This window comes from Crotalus tigris, unplaced genomic scaffold, assembly GCF_016545835.1.
Source record: "Crotalus tigris isolate CLP2741 ecotype Arizona unplaced genomic scaffold, ASM1654583v1 scf7180000020245.1906669, whole genome shotgun sequence".
NCBI classification, from domain to species: Eukaryota; Metazoa; Chordata; class Lepidosauria; order Squamata; family Viperidae; genus Crotalus; species Crotalus tigris.
Genome location: NW_024097926.1, coordinates 983,365 through 1,003,831, shown reverse-complemented (window position 1 = coordinate 1,003,831; position 20,467 = coordinate 983,365). Strand labels below are relative to the sequence as shown.

At 49.0% G+C, this 20,467-nt stretch overlaps 3 protein-coding genes across 4 annotated transcripts in view; 1 reads left to right on the top strand and 2 right to left on the bottom strand.

Annotated features, from left to right (window-relative positions):
- The window catches only part of ACTN3 (actinin alpha 3), a 35,630-nt gene extending 34,567 nt beyond the window's left edge, over positions 1-1,063 (top strand). Inside the window, exon 21 of the mRNA XM_039366243.1 lies at positions 587-1,063. Within this exon, the coding sequence (XP_039222177.1) occupies positions 587-745 (159 nt within the window). The 3' untranslated portion in view covers positions 746-1,063. The remainder of the gene's footprint in view (positions 1-586) is intronic.
- A 1,105-nt stretch (positions 1,064-2,168) lies between these two features.
- RCE1 (Ras converting CAAX endopeptidase 1) lies at positions 2,169-10,842 on the bottom strand. Of its 2 annotated transcripts, none has more exons than XM_039366244.1 (8): positions 10,467-10,842; positions 9,855-9,957; positions 6,996-7,079; positions 6,709-6,787; positions 5,745-5,912; positions 4,253-4,324; positions 3,221-3,283; positions 2,169-2,708 (listed from the first exon to the last, which is right to left on the bottom strand). In XM_039366244.1, the coding sequence occupies exons 1-8, from the start codon at positions 10,589-10,591 to the stop codon at positions 2,461-2,463; spliced, it is 942 nt and encodes a 313-aa protein (XP_039222178.1). In that variant the 5' UTR covers positions 10,592-10,842; the 3' UTR covers positions 2,169-2,460. The 2 variants fall into 2 exon arrangements, with proteins under 2 accessions (XP_039222178.1, XP_039222179.1); XM_039366245.1 differs by having other exon boundaries at positions 6,996-7,075; positions 10,467-10,488.
- A 1,298-nt stretch (positions 10,843-12,140) lies between these two features.
- Positions 12,141-20,467, bottom strand: part of CUNH11orf80 (chromosome unknown C11orf80 homolog) — an 18,873-nt gene continuing 10,546 nt past the window's right edge. Inside the window, exons 9-15 of the mRNA XM_039366194.1 lie at positions 18,663-18,800; positions 17,347-17,468; positions 15,809-15,919; positions 14,981-15,079; positions 14,417-14,528; positions 13,014-13,294; positions 12,141-12,268 (exon numbers count right to left, since the gene is read on the bottom strand). Coding sequence (XP_039222128.1) covers positions 12,212-12,268; positions 13,014-13,294; positions 14,417-14,528; positions 14,981-15,079; positions 15,809-15,919; positions 17,347-17,468; positions 18,663-18,800 — 920 coding nt within the window. The 3' untranslated portion in view covers positions 12,141-12,211. The remainder of the gene's footprint in view (positions 12,269-13,013; positions 13,295-14,416; positions 14,529-14,980; positions 15,080-15,808; positions 15,920-17,346; positions 17,469-18,662; positions 18,801-20,467) is intronic.

Sequence of the window (20,467 nt, the reverse complement as noted above, 5' to 3'; positions counted from 1 at the left end):
CCTCCCAGACCTGCAGTATAATCCCAATTATTCTTGAATTTCATGATTTACGGTGGGCCAGCTCTGCATTTGTGGGGCAGGAGACGAGGGAGTCCATCGTGACAGGCCTCTCCATGTATCGTAGACCTCTCAGGCAGCAGGAAGGAAGCCCCCCCCTCCCGAGGCTCACCCCATACCAGCCCATATCCAAGCCTGGTCTGGCCTTCTGCCCCATGGCAGATACCTCCCCTCCCCTTCTTCTTCTTGTGCCATATCCGTTATCAGACGTTGGCGATCCTGTTTTTATCCGCAGCCGCACGAAAAAGGGGCTGCTGAGTTTTGTCCAAACCAGTCCCTTCGACTTTGAAGCCACGATGTTCTTCTTCTTCTGCCTGGACCTCGTTTCCCTTCCATCTTTCCCTGGAGGATGAAATGGAGCATGCTGTGTTTTTCTGGGGTGTCGCATCACATGTCCGAAATATTCTAATTTTCGTTTTTTAATCGTTTTGATGGATTTCCCCGGGCATTCCCAGGCGGCTTATCCCCTCCTCATTTCTGACTCTAATTATTCTCTTCTATTTTCTATTTCCTCCTTGCTCCTCCGCAGAACTTCATCACGGTGGAAGAGCTGCGTCGGGAGCTGCCCCCCGAGCAGGCCGAGTACTGCATCACCAGGATGACCAAGTACAGCGGAGCCGATGCCGTCGCAGGCGCCTTGGACTATGTCTCCTTCTCCAGCGCCCTGTATGGGGAGAGCGACCTCTGAACGCCCTTCCCCAGACCCCCCCCAACCACAAAAGGCATGTGGGAGCCAAATGACCCCCCCTCCTCCTCCCTTCCAGGGAGCTAACCCCATTCGAGTCGTGTGCCCAGGGAAAGGCGGGCGCACGCCATAGCAGCCCCCTCCCCCACATGCCCCCCAACTGCTGGGCAAGGTCCCCCCTCTCCACCTGTGAGCCACAGCTGGTGGATCCAGGGGTCAGAAAACCAGTCCCTGTCCTGCTGCTGTCTCTCTCTACTTTGCTCCTGAGCTAGTCAGCCCTCCTCCCTCCAGGCTGTGCTCTGCCCTGCCTCCTCCTTTTCCCCCCCCCAGGCCCCTCACCTCTGGGTTTCTCAGCCCCCCCAAGATCTGGCGATGCTTCAAAAGGCAGCCCTGGGCGCTGTGCAAACGGTCACCGGGGCTGGCACGAGGGGTTCCCAAGGAAGCAGGGCAGGGCTGCACGGAACAAAACGCTGTACCAATAAACACCACCCACTGGAGGCCCCTCTGTGGTCGGGGTCTTTCTTCTGGCTAGGCCAAGGGGGGCCCCGGGGTGGGATGTACCGCCGAGGTCCTGCAAGCTAAAAGGCCAAAGGGGGGGGGCGGAACTCCGTGAGCGGGGCGCCAGGTTTGCTTAGAATGGAAACGGCTGGATGGAATTCCATGTACGGAAACTCATCAAGGAGAGAAGCAACGTAGAACGCAGGAGACACTTCCCGACAGCGAGGACGATTAACCAGCGGGACGGCTTGCCACCAGAAATTGTGAGTGCTCCCTCCCTGGGGGTCTTAAAGAAGACGTTGGACCGCCATTTGTCCAGAATGCTGTAGGAGAGGGGTGGCAAACTCGCAACGTCACGTGACATGTCGCGACATACCGCAATTTTTTCCCCCCCATTGCCGGCCATGGGGCGGGGGCGGTTTTGCTATGATGCATTCGGCCCGCAGGCCAGTAGTTTGGCACCCCTGCTATAAGATCTCCTCTTTGAGCAGGGGTTGGACTAGAAGACCTCGGAGGGCCCTTCCAACTCTTATTCTGTTATTCTGGAAGCTGGCCCTCTCCCTTCTGCCCACATATCCCGAGATGCCCTGTAGTTTCTTTTGACTTTCTCACGCAGCCAGCGGTTGATGCCTTCCCGGTAGCAAGTGCTTGCAGAGAAAGATGCAAGGATCTTGACAGGATCCCCTCTGGCTCCTTGAGCAGTTAGACTAGCGAGCAAAGATTGAGTTAGACTACTCTCCCTCCGGTGATCCTGCTTTGGCCGCCGAGGAAATAGCCCCCTTGCTAGAACCCACCGGCGGGCACTCCTTCTCGTGGCCTCCGAGTCCCGATTCAAATGAGAAATCCGCCCGAGGGAGAAAGACCCAAAGGATCCTAGTTAACAGGGGACACCCCCCCCCCGCCCGCGTCCATTAAACCAACCGAGGGGGCCTCCTTAAAGTACTTTATTAATAAAAAATAGAACTCTTTGGGGCCTGGAAGAAAAGGACCCTGGGATCACTAGAAAAAGGGGTGGTTGGCTCAGGGCGGGTGTGCGAGAATGCCAGCGTGGCTACCCAGGGTGGAAAACAGTGACGAGCTTCTCTGGGAACGGTGGCGCTCCCGCCCTTCCCAGCTGCAAACCAGTGTGGGCCCAGAGCGTAGCCTAGCCCTCTGTGCGTTCCCCCGGAGGGAGGACAGGCGGGCATGGGAGCGTTGGCAGCCGGGGTGCCCTCTGGGTGTCAGGAGCACCAGGAAGAGCTGCTGAGGCTGTCTGCGGGAGAGGTCAACCTGGAGAGGGAGCAGATGGGCAGGTGTCCAAAGAAGGCCGGGTCCGTCATGGGCAGAAGGAGGAGGAAGAAGAGCACCACGCCCAGCAGGTAAAAGAAGACCACCAGGAAGCACTGGGAGTGTTCCAGAGCCGCGCCCACCGCGGGGAATCCGACGTAGTTGCAGAAGGAGTGGCAGAGAACCGGCCCAATGAGGTGTCCTGCGTGGAGAGAGGGCGGCGGTGAAAAGGAGAACATGAGCAGAGAAAGAAAACAAGGTCTCCCTCGGTGGAAAAGCCACCACCCAGCGATGTCGGGTGAACTAATAACGCTTTCTTTCAGTCAAGCTAAAATGAATTTGAGCTGGGAGGCAGGCGAGAGAGAGAATTCTTCATTTTGGGCCAAGGAAAAGACGGGATACTAAGCCAGAACAGGACTATCTTAAGCCCCCCCGTCCACCCACTTTGTCTTAATCCCGGATTAGCCTCGATAGAAAAGGAGAAGAACCTCTGCTCAGAATCAGGGTGTGATTGTTGTTTGCAGAGAAGAGGGCTCAGCATCTCAATTTTAAGATTTGGAACCTCCGTCATTCCCAACCCTCCGAGGGGGACATCCAGAGACCTCCCCGCAGGTGACCACAGCGGAGGAAACCTGGCAGGTAACGGTGGAGGAAACGTCTCTGAAGCAGGAAGATGATGGGAAGGATAATCCCATCTCCCAACCCTTCACCCACCTGTTCGGATGAAGAGGAACGCGGTGTAGGCTCCAAAGATGGCGGTGTAGGAGAACTGGAACACTGCAGGGGAAAGGAGCAGCTGGTTAGGAAAGATGGTGCGTTTGTGCGCCCACGCAACGCTGCGTGGAGGGAGCAGGAAATCCAATTTAAAAAGAGGAGGCCTCTGTGCGTCCCCCACCAGAGCAACCTCAGGCCAGTTGAATTGGAAATTCAAACGATGACAGATACTCAGCGACTGGCAACTTTTAAGATGTCTGGGCTTCAACTCCCAGAATTCCCCAGCAATATGTCAAAACTAGCACCACAAATCTATTCATAATGGTCTGGTCCAGGGGTAGGCCACCTTGGCTCTTTTGTGACGCATGGCCTTCAACTCCCAGAATTCCTGAGCCAGCCACGCTGAGGGGAAAGGGAGAGGTTTCCAAGCTGAGCCATGCTGGCTCAGAATTCTGGGAGTTGAAGTCCACGAATCATGAGGGGGCCATAGTTCCCCTACGCTGGCTCAGGAATTCTGGGAGTTGAAGTCCACGAGTCATGAAGGAGCCAAAGTTTCCCTCACGTTGGCTCAGGAACTCTGGGAGTTGAAGTCCACGAGTCATGAAGGAGCCAAAGTTTCCCTCACGTTGGCTCAGGAACTCTGGGAGTTGAAGTCCACGAGTCATGAAGGAGCCAAAGTTTCCCTCACGTTGGCTCAGGAATTCTGGGAGTTGAAGTCCACGAGTCATGAGGGGGCCATAGTTCCCTCATGCTGGCTCAGGAATTCTGGGAGTTGAAGTCCACGAGTCATGAGGGGGCCATAGTTCCCTCACGCTGGCTCAGGAATTCTGGGACTTGAAGTCCACGAGTCACAAAAGAGCCAAGGTTGCCTACCCCTGGTCTGGTCTAAGCCTTTTCCCTCACCATTCAACTTTAGTTTTTTGGGGGGGTTGGCCAAAACTGTGATTTTGGGGGGGGGGTAAGCTTCAATCCAAGATTCCCCTGCCTCGCTCCCTTTTAATTAAGCCCCCCCCCCCCCGGACCGATCCGCACCTGCCGAGAGAAAGATAGTAGCTCTGCTTCCTTGGCGAAACCGCAGCTGCTCGATAACATGATGGAAATGAGCTGCAGGAAGAAAAAGAATTACCACATTAAAAAAAAATAAACACACACAGACACATCTTGGCCAAACAGAGGTTCTACCCTGGCTTTACAGATAGTCCTTGACTTAGGTTGTTTAGCGACCAACGACTGAAAAAAACAAAACAATCTGGTCCTCTCACTTAAACCACGGCAGCATCCCCACCATCAAAATTCGGAGGCTGCGTAACCAGCCTGTATATACAATGATTACAGTGTCAACAGAGCCATTTGTGACTTCCCCAGCAGGCTTCTGACAAACCAGGTCAACGGGGGAAAGCCGGTTTTGCTTCAACCGCACGGTTCACTTAGCAACCGGCAGTGGTTTGCTTAATTGTGGCAAAAAACATATCATAAAAATCAGAGAAGACTCGATTAACAATTGCCTTGCTAGCAACGGAGAGTCTGTTGCCGATTCTGGTCGTAAGTCGGGGACTGTATTTCATCCCCTATTCCAAGAAGCGTTAAGCGTTCTTCATAGGTTGAGCGGGGGGGGGGGAACCAAGCTTGTTGACATCCTAGCTTCAGAGGAAAATCAGTCTAATTTGAGTCAATCATGACTCCCGCTGACTTCACCCCTGGGGTTGGCTTGGCAACAGCATGGACAAGGGATGCTAATTTTTCCAGAACGGTGTTTTTCAGCTTTCCCGCTAAGCCTACGGATTTGCAGCTTTCTGGAGATCTCTTATTCAATGTCTAACAGCTGGATTCTCTAGCTTTTATGAAATTCTTTAGCTACACCTGGGTGCTTTGTTTTCCAAATCAGCAGGCACTCCAATCAAAGTTAGATCCGGAGCTTCCTGTTTGCCCCCACCCGATTCCCTACCCCACCGAAGCGTCTTTTAGTTAGATTTTAATAACCACAACGCAGAAAGCGAGCAAGTGAAAAGCAAAGGCTTGCCCCCCCCCTTTTTTTTTTTTTTTTTGGTTTAGGAAGGCCTGTAAGCAGGAGGACCATTTGCCCAAAGAATAAATGAATAAATCAGGCATTCACACCATATTGGCAGAATATTTCCGGTGCAGGGTTCCTTGGTGATCTCTGAGCTTGCAGACGTTTCGTGACCCAACTAGGTAACTTCATCAAGGCTCACAGAGGGCAAACCCCAATCCCTTCCAGCACTGATGAGGTTGCCTAGTTGGGTTGCGAAGCGTCTCGTGCTCAAGAGAGCACCAAGGACTCCACAATTTATCCATTATCCCGCCGTTGTCTGTTGGCCTTCTGGTACACCGGGGTTTAGTAACGACTTGGAGGAAGAATCAACCTTGTCAGGGAAGACCCCACCCCTTTAATAGTGCTCCCCCAACCAGATCCAGACAAGAAGAGCAAAAAGCCCACAACGGCTCAGGGCTTATTGGAGAGAGGGGTGGCAATCGAACGTAATCGATCGATCAATTAAAAACTCACCGACTCCAAAGAAGAGCGGGCAGGTGACAATGGCCAGTCCTACACCCGTGCAGGGCACCAACATGGGCACCATGCAGGCCCGGAAGACCAGCTCTTCGGTGAAGGGCGCAATGACCTGGTTGCGCAGCCAGCGCATGTCGGTGAGACAGAGAACCCAAAACCTGGGGTCTGAGAGGGGGAGAAGAAGCAGTGTTACTGACGCCCCCCCCCCAAAAAAACCCCACAAACACACACGCCTTGATTTCTTGAGCAGGGGGGGAAAAAATAGCAATGAACCTCCTGCTCAGTTTAGGAGACTGTCGCGGGATCATCTGAACTGCCACCAAGAATCAACCCGAGGCAGTCCTCGACTTACAAAGCTCCATTTAGTGACCGTTTGAAATTACAACGGCACTCAAAAAGTGACTTAGGCCCCTTGTTCACATTGACCGTTGCAGCATCCCCAGGATCATGTGATCAAAATCTGGACGTTTAGCAAGCCAGCATGTATTTATTTCCCAGCCGGCTTTCTAAACAGCAGAGTCAATGAGCTGAATTCATTTAACCACCATGTGACTCGTTTAACAACTGCAGCGTTTCCCTTCACAACTGTGGCCAAAAATGGTTGTAAAAGTGGGCATGGCACGCTCCACTCCACCCCTGTCTTGCTTCGCTACCAAAATTCTGGTCTCGGCTGGGATCCTAATTCGAGACCAGTTATTTCTCAAGCTCAGCCCCTTTAAGAGGGGTGGACTTCAACTCCCAGAATTCCCCAGCCAGCCATGGAAGTTGAAGCCCGCCCCTTTTAAAGGGACCGAGCTTGAGAAACACAGACACAGGGAACTGATCAAACCACCCACCATTAAATTCTCCAAAACACAGCGCACATGTCCCCACCCAAAGAAAAAATGGCCCCAAAACATTTATCTACCCCTTAGTGAAATATATATATTTATTAACACAAAGCCCATCCACAGATCCTTACCAAAGGCCACTCTTAAGCCATCGACCATGTCCCAGGGACAGTCCATAGACAGCTGGATGAGGGGGCCGAGAAACAGGATCTGGGAAGAGAGCAGAACCATGTTCACCAGGGCGTTGCAGAAACCCGCCCATTTTAACCATTAAAAATAATTTATTCCCCCCACCCCTTCCCTCCAGCTGTGGAAGAGGGAAAGGCTTTCTCTCAAGGACAGCCTTGGCAAAGACCCAGGTCGCGGGCTAGTTGTCGGAAAAGCTCGGCCCGAAGCCGTTAAGGTGAGCCACCCTTACCACAGTCAGAAGCAGGGGCAACAGCGTTGCCGGCAGAATGCCCTCCAGCCGGAAGCCCATCAAGGTGAGAAGGGATGCATCTGGCTGAGCAGAAGAGGAGACATCTTCATCAGCACCCCCTAAGCAGCAGCTTCCCTCTCCTTTTTCCGCAGGGAAAGGGGCATCTTAGCCAAAATTAAGTTGCAGGCTTCTCCTGCTGTGAATTGATTTCAGCCACCGGAGAGGTTGGAAAGGGGAGACTTATTTGTGATTTTTTTTTTAATCCTGTGGTTATTACTCAAGGCACTGGACACGCCTAGTGCTCCTTCCTCTTCTTATTTTCCCCACCAAAACATCCCTCTGAGGTGGGCTGGGTTGAGAGAGAAAGACTGGCTTGAAGTCACCCAGTCAGCTTTCACACCCAAGGTAGGACTAGAACTCGCTGACTCCTGGTGATTGGCCCAGTCACCTGCGTGTCTTTCACGTCCAAGGCAGGCCTAGAACTCACCGTCTCCTGGTGACTGGCCCAAAGTCACCGAAGTATCATTCATGTCGAAGGCAGGACTAGAACTTACTGTCTCCTGGTGATTGTCTCAAAGTCACCTAAGCATCAGTCATGTCCAAGGCAGGTCTAGAACTCACTGTCTCCTGGTGATTGTCTCAAAGTCACCTAAGCATCAGTCACGTCCAAGGCAGGTCTAGAACTCACTGTCTCCTGGTGACTGGCCCAAAGTTACCCAGCTGGCTTTCATGGCTAAGTCAACACTAGAACTCACTGTCTCTCGGGTTTTAGCCTGATGCCTTAACCGCTTCGACCAAACTGGATCAAGATAATGTACATAAGGCACCATCTTAGACTCCCTGGAAATAGACTATTAAAATTATATGCCGGCCAACTTGCCTTCACACAACTTTTTACTTAATGCTGTGAGATGCCACAATTATTCCACATCAACTCCCATCATTCCCAAATAGGCAGCGGAATTATTGTGCTGTGGGTGGCCGGAAGAGTTTCCTTCCACCTTTTAAGCATCCATTCAACCCACAATAGGCCTCACCTCTCACTTTGACTGGTGGCTATGTTGACCACAAGCCATTTAAACTGGTTCCTGAATCGTACCACATACCGAGGCAGGGATGAAGCAATGGATTAGCCACTCTCCACACCAAAAAAAACCCCTCCAATCTAGCTAATTGCGCATCGTTGAGTGCTGTGTAGCATGAATCTTTTGCCAGGTTGCAATTATCTTGATTAAGTGCGCTGAAGCAAAGGCGGCCATCAAACGGTTCAGATTGACTGGAGGAGTGGAAGCTGCCAAGAGTGGGCGAACATCACCCACTCTGGTGATGGCCCAAATCTTCTCCTAGGCAACGTCCTTTTGAACACGGGTGTCCTTGAGCCGTTTTGCTCGCCCCAGGAAACTGGGCAGGACTGTCCTGCCAAGTCAGGATGACCGCAAGGCAAGGGGACGTCGCTCCGATCTCGGTCTTGCAAAATGGCACCACCAAGAGATCACTTGGCTTGAACAAGTGCGGATTCCAGCAACCAGCTTCGGCTGGTCACTGCACAGAAACTGGCCCAGCTCAAACTGCTGATGCTGGTCTTTTAAGGCTCTAAATTTGGTCTAGTGGTTAAGGCACCATCAGACTAGAAACTGGGAGACGGTGAATTCTAGTCCCTCTTTAGCCATGAAAGCCAGCTGGGTGACTTTGAGCCAATCACCAGGAGACGGTGAGTTCAAGTCCCTCTTTAGCCATGAAAACTGGTTGGGTAAGTTTGGGCCAGTCCCTCCCCCCCCCCTCTCTCTCTCTGCCCAATCCACCTCACAGGGTTGTTGTTCTGAGAAAAATAGGAGGAGAAAGGTATGTTGGATATGTTCACCGCCTTGAGTTATTTGTAAAAATAACAAACAAATGGGATATAAATAAATAAATTGTGTAAGCCCCTAATTTAGGTATTCAATTTATATGTCATCCATCTCACTATCCAAGCAACTCTGGGCAACTTGCAATATGTTTTGAAGCAAATCCTTTTCCCACACCTCTCCACCTGCATGCTAATATATTAGCCAGTTGATCTTTTTCCATCAAATATTGCTTCTGATACGGCAGGGGTCTTCACACTTGGCCCTTTTATGACTTGTGGACTTCAGCTCCCAGAATTCTGGGAGTTGAAGTCCACAAGTCATAAAAGGGCCAAGTTTGAAGACCCTTGTGTTACGGGATAAATCTATTTCAGCAAGGCTGTTTTCTGATATAAAACACTTTTTCTACACTAAGCTAAGAGGATACCTATCAAGGCTGCATCTGTAGCCCCCAGAGCCCTCCAAACGTTAGCACCGATTTTTATTTCTTTCTTTAATGCAACAGAAGATGGAAACTGTCATAATACGGGCGTAATAAGCCAAAGAGGTTTAAAGGTGACATTCAGTCAAATGTAATTTTTTTTTTCCCTGTCGCTTCTCTTTGCAAACATATCCAGCAAAGGGAGAGTTTGTCTATCTGAACATAGTTGGGTGTCCCGGAAAAACAATTGTTGAATCCAGCATTTCACAACTTTAGAAAGCATTTTAAACCCTTGGGCTTTTCGTCTCCACTTTTCCCCTGCTGTGTTAAAACATTTGTTGTTTGGATTCATTTTGGAAGAAAGAAAGAAAGAAAGAAAGAAAGAAAGAAAGAAAGAAAGAAAGAAAGAAAGAAAGAAAGGAGGGAGGGAGGGAGGGAGGGAGGGAGGGAGGGAGGGAGGGAGGAGGGGAGGGAGGAAGGAAGGAAGGAAGGAAAGGAAGGAAGGAAGGAAGGAAGGAAGGAAGGAAAGAAGTAGTCTGTAAAGAAATAAACAAGTCTTTGAGACGTTGGCCAAAAGCTCCCGGGCGCCCTCACCTTAATGCCCGTCACCTCTTTCCAGACCCAGATGAAGAGGGGTGAGAAAGTGGAGACCACCAGGACGCTGGTGAAGCGGCGCTTGATGACAGCAGGGTGGTCCCTGCAGGAGGAAAAACCGAAGTCTGAAAAAGTCCCCAAACCTGCTGCCAGCAGGAAAAAAGGTAAGTCTCTCTCTCTCTCTCTCTCTCTGTGTGTGTGTGTGTGTCTGTGTGTGGAGAGGGGGGGGGGGAAATATAACGCAGTGCAGCCTAGGGTGCTGATCTGTCCATTCACAAAACCGGCCGATCCGGGGAAAGGAAACCCCGGCGAAGTTCAGCCTCCGTGGGTTTATCCCACCGCAGAGAAGCCCAAGGGTTCAAGTTGACTCCAAAGCTCTTGGCTTGGCTGAGGCTTGGATTGCCCCCCTCCCCATTTCTGCCAAGGGGCTTCGGCATAGAGACCCCCCTCCCTCCCTCCCTCCCCCCCAAAGCAAGCCCGGCTCCTTTCTCGTAGGGAAAGAGCCCCCCCCAGCCCCCTGCAGGGGATCGGGGCTGCCTCCGGACCTCCAAGCCAGGCTGGGGAAGGGGGGCAGCCCCTCCGAGCGTCCGTAGCTGCCCCCCCCGTCCTCACCTGGGCAGGTGGCTCTTCCAGACGTAGAGGCTGCCCACGTAGGAGCAGGCCAGGCCGAGGCAGGAGAAGAGCGAGGCCCAGCACAGCCCGGACCCGGCGCCCCCCGCCGGGCCCTCCGCCGACATCGGGGCGCTGCAGGAGGAGCGCGGCTCAACCCGGCCGCCCAGGCCAGGCAGGCAGGCGGGCAGGGCCGCGTGGGGAGCCTCCGCCTCCCAGCCGCGGAAGAGGAAGCCGGCCAGCCCGGCCGGCGGCGGTGCGCAGCGAGCAGGGGAAGGAAGCGGGCCGGGCTGCCCTGCGGGGATTGCGGCAGAGAGACCCCGGCCCGGGCCAGGCGGGCATCCCGCCCCCCGCCGGCGAGTCCCGCCAGGGCAGGCGCCCCACCCCGCCGCCTCCCTCCCCCCCCCTCCCTCCCGCTCGGTCGGGGTCGGCAGGTGGACGGGGCGCTCCCGGGGGGGCTTCGGGCGCTACACGACGGGCGATCGCCGTCCCCGGGCTTGAGGTCGCCCGCCTTGCGAGAAGGGGAAGCAGGCGAGCATTCCGCCCGAGAGAGAGAGAGACGCGGCGCCTTGCGCCGCTAGGGGGCAGCAGATGCCCGCCGCGGCAGGTCTGGCGAAAGCTAAGCGGGGTCGGGTCCGGTTGGGAGCGGAGGGGCAAAAAGGGCAGCCGCGAGGGAGTGTGTGAAGTGATGGGGAACTGGGGTCGGGGGAGAAATCCTGAGAAATTGCCAAAATCAGGACTAATGGCCTTTCTTGGGTTCCTCCGTAGCATTTGGGGGAAGGAGCAGCCCCCCCTTCCCACCCACCCCACCCCCAATTGCCAAAGCCAGAGATTCCTGCCCCCCCCCCCAGTTCTTCCTGGCTACAACAGGCATCTCGGACACAAAGGGGTCCTGCCTTTTCGGTGGTCCATCAAGGTCCAGCCTCTGTGGATTCGTTCTCAATCTTGGCCACTTTAGGATGGGGGGGGACTTCAATTCCCAGAATCCCCCCAGCCAGCATGCTTTAAGATGGGGGGACATCAACTCCAAGAATCCCCCAGCCAGCATGCTTTTAAGAGGGGTGGACTTCCACTCCCAGAATCCCCCAGCCAGCATGCTTTTAAGAGGGGTGGACTTCAACTCCCAGAATCCCCCAGCCAGCATGCTTTAAGATGGGGGGACTTCAACTCCCAGAATCCCCCAGCCAGCATGCATTAAGAGGGATGGGCTTCAACTCCCAGAATTTCCCAGCCAGCATGCTTTAAGATGGGGGGGGACTTTAACTCCCAGAATTCCCCAGCCAGCATGCTTTTAAGACGGGTGGACTTCAACTCCCAGAATCCCCCAGCCAGCATGCTTTAAGATGGGAGGACTTCAACTCCCAGAATCCCCCAGCCAGCATGCTTTAAGAGGGGTGGACTTCAACTCCCAGAATTTCCCAGCCAGCATGCTTTAAGATGGATGGACTTCAACTCCCAGAATCCCCTAGCCAGCATGCTTTAAGAGGGGAGTGGACTTTATTTCCCTGGATTTCTCAACCAGCATGAGAGTTGAAGTCCACTCCTCTTAAAACATGTTGAGAGGGGAATTCTGGGATTTGAAGTCCCTTCATCAAGGGCCCACGGTTGACAAACACTGCTCTAGGAACAGCGTTGTGTTCAGTCTTTAGTTAGTGGAAGGGACCAAGAGACAGCGAGTGGCTTTTTTCATTTATTGCCTCGCCCGAGACACTCCCGGGAATTCCGTTAAGTGAACAGGAATGGCTGCTTCAAGAGGTCCACTTGCCCATGTTGAAGACCTCCCGAGCCCAAACGTCCTTCTCCTCCTGCAAGACGGAGAAAGTCAGAAGAGAAAGCAGCGTTTGAATGATGTTAAAGCAAAAACGTCTGTCAGCCTAAGGCAGCGTTTCCAAACCTGGACAACTTTGAAAGGAAAAAACAGAGCTGGAAGGGACCTTGGAGGTCTTCTAGTCCAACCCCTTTGTTCAAGGAGGAGACCGTGTACCATTTCACACACATGGTTGTCCAATCCAGGGTTGGAGCACCCACAACACCTGGAGACAAGGCCTTCCACTGGTTAGTTGTTCTCACTGTCGGGAAATTCTGCCTTAGTGCTAGGTTGCTTCTCTCCTTGATTAGTTTCCACCCGTTACTTCTTGTCCTGCCTTCAGGCGCTCTGGAGAATAGCTTGACTCCCTCTTCTTTGGGGCAGCCCCTGAGATACTGGAAGACTGCTATCCTGTCCCCCCTCGTCCTTCTCTTCATTAAACTAGACATCCCCAATTCCAGCAGCCTTTCCTTATATGCTTTAGCCTCCAGTCCCCTAATCATCTTTGTTGCTCTTCTCTGCATTCTTCCCAACCTATTTTTTTATATCACGGCGACCAAAACTGGATTCAATATTCCAAGACTTGAAGACTTCAACTCCCAGAATTCCCCAGACAGCATTGAGATGAGTGGACTTCAACTAAGTGAAAGCTAAGCAAACTGTAACATGACTTAAGGGACGGGAACCTGGAAACCCTCTTAATCCATTCGTTCTGTTTTGTAAATTCTTGTTTTTTTACAAACCTGACACAGATGTTTGCTCCCTTCTGCTCCACCGACCCCATCCTTTCCTTGACTTTTGTCTGGGAAAATATCACTCTGACTCTTAGAAAAAGATGGAAAGGAAGAGGTTGACGTGGTCTCTGCTCTTGTTGAGGGACTTGCTTCAGGTTCCTGGTTTTTGGCTTCACCGGACATGAAGCTAAGGTCTTCTGAATCCGCTTCCAAGGGGATCCTCCTATTGGCTGGCTTTCTCTTCTTTGTCGTGCTTATTTGATCACACCCTGAGCAATCAAACCAAAGTCCTGCAGGACACAAATTGGAAATCGCACACATGTGAAATCATACACATATACAGCACATGTACGTACAGACATGAGGCACAGACTCAGACTGCACGTTACATCGGTTCAATTGTAGTCTTTGACTTACAATTCATTTCATGACCGTTCAAAGTTACAAAGGCCCTAAAAAAAGGACTTATGACCCTTTTTCACACTTAATGACCACTGAGGCATCCCGGTAGTCGCATAAACAAAATTTGCTGGACAACTGACTCGTATTTATGATGGTCGCAGTGTCCCGGGGTCACGCGATCGCCTTTGGCGACCGTCAACAAGCCAAGTCAAGGGAGGGGAAAAACAGATTCACTTAACAACTGTGTTGCTAGCTTAACAACCGTAGTGAGGGCAAGAAATAAAACAGGGGCAAGATTCATAATAATAATAATAACAAACCCTTTATTATCAAAGTATAACACGTATACAGTGAAACTGGCTTAGCAACAGACATGTTGGGCTCCATTGTGGTCGTTGAGGATTACCTGGATATCAGATGGTTGTAGCTAACCTTTTTTAAAAAAAAAAAAACAAAAACCAAGATTTTTCTGCTGGAGTTTTGTTTTTTTTTTAAACTTTTGCAAGGCTCCGCTTACTTGCTGAAGGTGCTGCCCCTGTTTCCAGGGCTGTTCAGAGCCTGGGAAATGAAGTGTTCTGGTTTCTGTTTGTTTTAGAATGTTTGCCGTTGCTTCACTTTTCTTTTCTTTTTCCGCCTTTGGGTTTGGGTGCGTGTTTCCCGCGGGGAGAGGTCACCGGAGGACAGAATGCCACGGATACAGGGAAGAAAGGGCTGTCTTTTTCCTAACTGGAGAATTTCAAACTTACACGGTTAGCCGACAGCTGCTTGGCTAAATGCTCTCTTTCTTTCTGTAAACTGTATACTTTTATATTATACGGGTCGTCCTCGACGTACGAGCATAACTGAGTCCAAAATTTCTGTTGCGAAGGGAAACATTTCTTAAGTGAGTTTTGCCCCCATCTGACGTCCTTTTTTACCCCAGTTGCTAAATGAATCACTGCAGTTAAGTTAGGAACAGCACCATTCTGGAGTAGTGTGTTTCCTTAGTTGTGCACTCAAAAGACACACACCTTCTCTCTCGCAGGTTCCTTCCCCTGCCTCCAATCCTGTATGGCTAATACAGGAGCACAACGTTTTCTGATGAATGGAGGTTGGCCTTGTCTTATTCTTTCTAGGCAGTGGCTGCAGAAAAAAAATAAAGGAGACAGTTTGTATTAACAATACACAGATTATATTAAAGGAAGAATAGAATGCCGGTAATTCTCCAGGCCATGGAAAACCGTCATGGAAAGATTTTGGAAGGGTAACAACTCATCCTTGCAATGAAGCTGATCTGTGCATTATGTTATTTTTTTTCTAACAGAAAAAAAGTTAAGCGTGTTACGAACCCAGGGATCGGTTAGGGCCGTGCTCACCGGCAGACTGCAGATACTTCATTGACAGAGTTTTTGGTAAGAGCTCTTGGCTGGATTTTGGAAGACAGGTAGTCCTCAACTTACAAGTCTGAAAGTTGCCAAGTTTGAAGACTCCTGGACTGAACCTTCATTCTCTTAACAGCCAGGACCAGAATGGTGCTGGACAAAGATAAGAGAAGGGAACCAGGGGGGAGGAAGTGTATTTAAGAGAACGTTTACCCTTTTGATCTCACAGGCATGACTGGGCTTCCGTTGATTAAGAATGACTTTGTTCAAAGTCTCTCGGATGCTTTCCTGGAATTCGTGAGTATCTGCAACCTGAAAAGAGAGATAATCTCTTGACATGGGTGGGCAATGACAGCCCCTGTAGGACCTGGGGGCTTCAACTCCCAGAACTGAACATGCTGGGGGTGGCTGAGGAATTCTGGGAGTTGAAGTCCACAGGTCCTAAAGGGGCCACAGCTGCCCATCCCTCTTTTTAACACCATGCACATGTAGCTTTGATTCTCAGGCAGTCCTTGACTTTCAACTACAATTGAGCCCAAAATGTCTATTGCTAAGCAGTTCTTAAGTGAATTTTGCCCCATTTTTTTGTCTTCTTTGCCACCGTTGTTAAATGAATCACTGCAATCGTTAAGCTAGCCACACGGTCGTTAAGTGAACCTGGCTTCCCCATTGACTTTGCTTGTCAGAAAGTCGCAAAAGGGGATCACACAACTTTGGGACGCTGCGACCGTCAGTTGCCAAGCACCTGAATTTTGATCACGTGACCATGGGGATGCTGCAACGGTCGCAAGTGTGAAAAAAGGTCACGGGACACTTTTCAGTGCTGTCATAACTTTGAACAGTTGTAAGTTGAGAACTACCTTTCTGATGAAAATGTGAGATGAGAGCTACACGTCAATGAGTAGTTTGGAAGTTGCTTAATTTAACTTCATGCCCTTGCTCGTTGCCGGGCATCATACAATTCCCAATCCTACACAACCTTTCTAAACTCAAGTTGTTTAATTTAAACAACGCCCTGGTTTTAACACATCTTGGCTGTACCTGCAGGCTATGGAGACACTTCCTCCGGAACTCGCTGTCGGTGCTGCTCGAGACGATTCTGGAAATGGCAGAGGCCATGATGGGTAAAGAACGGGCCAGCTTCTGTTGCTCCTGTGGAGAACAAGGAGTCCTGCCTAGTGCTCACAGCCTCAAAACAAACTGCCAGAAGGTCTTCCTTCCCCCCTTGCAGTGGACAGTAAAACCATGCTTCGGATTTGATTTGATTTTTTTTTTTTTCCCATCAGGATTGGAAAATTGCACATCTCTTTCATGGAAGGACGCTGGGCAGAGTACGAATAAAATAGTAATATTTTATTATAAAATAATAAAATATTCTCCAAGGCGCCTGAAGGCAGGACGAGAAGCAACGGATGGAAACCGATCAAGGAGAGAAGCAACTAAGGAGAAACTTCCTGACAGTGAGAACAATTAACCAGTGGAACAACCCGCCTCCAGAAGCGGTGAATGCTCCAACACTGGAAGTTTTTAAGAAGAGACTGGACAGCCATTTGTCCAAAATGGTACTATAGGTTTCCTGCCTGAGCAGGGGTTGGACTAGATGACCTCCAAGATCCCTTCCAACTTTATTATTATGGATCATCGCACATTCAGCCAGATGTTCAGATTGGATTTGGCATTTTGTCTATCTATCAAGTCCTTACCCAAGACCTGGGATAGGCAGATGTGGATGTTTGATGGTATTACAGATACCATATGTATCTGTAAAGATATCCCTTCCAACTTTATTATTATTATTATTATTATTATTATTATTATTATTATTATTATTATTATTATTAAAACATGGTTGAATGGACGGTTCCACGTCTATCAAGTGCAGGTAACTAGGAGCCAAGGCGGTTTGAAGTACAGTTTTTTTTCCCATGCTAACACTCTACAAGAATCTGAACTAGGAAAAATCAAAGCAAGTTGATGGTAGACAAGCGTCAACGGAATTCAAGGTGGGCTGGACTTGGGTCCTCTCTTGTGGGCACGAAAGGACTCAACACTTATGATGTGCTTGACCCCTCCCTCGGGCTCAGCCTGGTTACCTGTACAACACTGATGTTGGTTAACAGGCAGGGGGAAAGCTAACCAGCCCCGTGGCTGCATTCTCCTCTGTGAGTCCCAAACAAGGCTGCAGTTCCATGCGTGCGTAGAATTACAGAATAACAAGAGTTGGAAGGGATCCTGGAGGTCTTCTAGTCCAACCCCCTGCTCGAACAGGAGACCCCCATTCCAGACAAATAGCTGTCCAGTCTCTTCTTAAAAACCTCCCGTGATGGAGCAACCACGACTTCTGAAGGCAAGCCCTTCCACTCGTTAATCGTTCTCACGGATAGGAAATTTCTTCTGACATAATTTCTCCCCAAATAAACAGGATGTTGGGACCTTGCTCCAGAATTCTTGTAATGGCCCCATCCTCCCCTCCACGGTGAGGGAACTGGCAGCCATGTCAATTTTCTAAATAAATAAATAAAACTCTTCCCCCTTTCTACCCCCAAGGCTTGACCCTCAAGCCTTCCTGGCCTTTGCACCTGGAATACTCTGTGGTGTTGATCCAGGACTTCGTTCACCAGTCCTTGGGTAGCCTTTTTCACAGCCTGCTCATTGCAGAAGAGGATAGGTGAGAGATGGGACAGAATCACCCGCCGGTCCCCTGCAGCATACAAAGAGAAAAAAGGGACAAAAGGTGACACGCAGATGCTAAATACACAAGTGCACAACTTCATATAAGATAGATGAATGGGTGAGCATGTTTCTGGCCTGTGAATATGGGGGTGGGGGGAGAGAGAATGGAAGACAAAGCCTCTGGTGCCAGGGACTGGATTGGATCTTGCAACAAAATTCCTTTCAGTTCCAGAGAATTATAAGTTACTGGCTGGATTGCCCCGTGAAATTCACTTTTGTGAGCTCACTCCCAGTACAGGTAGTCCTTGACTTACAACAGTTCATTTAGTGACACAGCACTGAAAAAAAGTGACTTATGACCGATTTTCACACTTATGACCATTGTAGCATGCCCACGGTCGCTGGATCAAAATTTGGATGCTTGGCAACTGATTCGTATTTACGACGGTCGCCGTGTCCCAGGGTCACGTGATCCCCTTTTGCGACTTCTGATAGGCAAAGTCAATGGGGAAGCCAGATTCACTTAACGACGGTGTTACTAACTTAACAACTGCACTGATTCACTTAACAACTGTGGCAAGAAAGGTCGTAAAATGGGACAAAATGAACAAATATGAATTAAGTGAATTTAAATCAGCAACAGAAGGTATGGGCTCAATTTGTGGTCGTTAAGTCGAGGGCTACCTGTGTTTTGGAAACCGTAGTTTTTATGGCTTGGCCATACTGTGAGGCAGACACTGCAGTTTACTTTAATAAACTTTAGTTAAAACCCCAAATGTCCTAATGCTTAAGGGGCACACTTACACTTTGCTATTTAACTAAGCTATTAACTGGGAGAAAAGCCGAATCATTCTGCCAATCAACTTTTTTTTAGAGGCTTCAAGAACAGCTTCCAGAATAAATGTCTTTTAAAGGCACATCTGTGCAGTGTTTGTATTTTTAGCGGAGGGCACAACGATCCTAAAGCACAGATGGAAGGTTAAATGAAGTTATTCAGTTTCTCTCTGATTTCCCCGACTTAAGCGTTTTCTTATCCCAATTTCTGATTGCTTTCATAGATTCTTGATTAGCCACGGGGCCAAAAGTTTATTCTGTAGCTGCTCTCTTGCCAGTCTCATAAAGTTATTGTATCCAACTGCTATATTAGCGTTCCCCAAGGAATATAGATGTGCATGTGTGTACATATGCTGATGTATGGGTATAAATCTATATTTATATATACAGAAACTGAACGTTGGCTTGTCCTGAAACGGATCCACGTAACCCAGAAAAAAGAAGAGCAGCAGTGTCTGTTCCTGAACATCTGAATCCTGCTGGTGTCTGCTTTGAAGGTTAAACTGGATTTCAGGTCTTGCTGTGTCTGAGAGACAAAATACATTGATTGATTGATTGATTGATTGATCGATCGATTGATACACTGCATTGCATCTTATTTCAGGTAGATAATCAAAGATTCAGAGATGATATCTAAGGAACTGGAGATATATATATATATATATTATAAAATACAGGTAGCCCCCGATTTACAACCATTTGTTTAGTGATTGTTCAAAGTTTCAACAGCACTGAAAATTGTGACTTACACCAAGCTTCGCATTTATGACCATTGCAGCATCCCTGTGGTCACGTGATCAAAATTTGGGCACTTGCAAACTGGCACATATTTACAATGTTTGCAGCATCCTGGGATCGTGTGATCGCCATTTGTGACCTCCCCAGCTGACTTCCGTCAAGCAAACTCGGTGGGGGAAGGCAGATCCGCGTAATGACTGCGTGATTCACTTAATAGTTACAGTGATTCACTTAACAACTGTGGCAAGAAATGTCATAAAATTGGGTGCCATTCAACAGCCTTGCTTGGCAACAGTCTCAACTGTTCAAGCTGTTCAAAGTGATAAATCAAGGACTATCTGTATATTATTATCATGTTAAAATGCATAGCTATGGGTTTAAGATTATAGTTATTCCAAGTTCCATATCTGTATCTGTCTGTCTGTCTCTCTCTCTGTCTCTCTGTCTATCTATCTATCTATCTATCTATCTATCTATCTATCTATCTATATCTGTCTATTTTTATCTATCTATCATCTATCAATCTATGTATCTATCTATGTATCTATCTATCTCCATATCTATCTATCTATCTATCTATCTATCTATCTATCTATCTATCTATCTATCTATCTATCTATCTATCTATATCTGTATCTCTGTCTATATATCTATCTATATCTATATCTTTATCTATCAATCTATCAATCTATCAATCAATCTATCTATCTATCTATCTATCTATCTATCTATCTATCTATCTATCTATCTATCTATCTATCTATCGGTATTTACAACATCCCCCTGGTCACGTGATCAAAATTCAGACGCTTGGTTCATATTTATGACAGTTGCAGCGTCCCCGGGTCACGTGATCCCCTTTTGCAACCTTCTGATCAGCAAAGTCAATGGGGGAAGCCAGTTTCACTTAACAACCGTGTTACCAACTTAACAACTGCACTGATTCACTTAACAACTGTAGCAAGAAGAGTCGTAAAATGGGGCAAACTCAACTTAACAGATGTTTCACTTAACAACACGAATATTGGGCTCAGTTGTGGTTGCAAGTTGAGGACTACCTGTATATACATATGTGTGTGTGTGTGTGTGTGTGTGTGTGTGTGTGTGTGTGTGTGTGTGTGTGTATATATATATATATATATATATATATATATATATATATATATATATACACATACATACATACATACATACATACATACATACATATTCAAAAGCACTTCCAGATTAGGTCTATAGATCCAGCCTCTGAAGAGGTTTCAGAACAACAAACCAGAGTTGCACCACAGATGGTTTGTGGATTCGGCTAGGCTGTGATGCTCTGCGAGTGAGCTCCCTCTCGTTTTACACCTCATGTGCAGAGTTCTCATGAGGCTAAATGAGGCAAGCATCAGACAGTATTTTATTACGCTGAAAATAAACATGTCAGATCACTGTTTTATTTTCAGGTCTGGC

Bases quoted from the DNA above. Each gene is read 5' to 3' on its own strand.
- RCE1 (XM_039366244.1), bottom strand. From the start codon at position 10,591: ATGTCGGCGGAGGGCCCGGCGGGGGGCGCCGGGTCCGGGCTGTGCTGG. The intron at 9,958-10,466 runs GTGAGGACGGGG...TTCCTCCTGCAG, and splicing joins TGGAAGAGCCACCTGCCCAG to GGACCACCCTGCTGTCATCA. The intron at 7,080-9,854 runs GTGAGGGCGCCC...TCTTCTGCTCAG, and splicing joins AAGAGGTGACGGGCATTAAG to CCAGATGCATCCCTTCTCAC.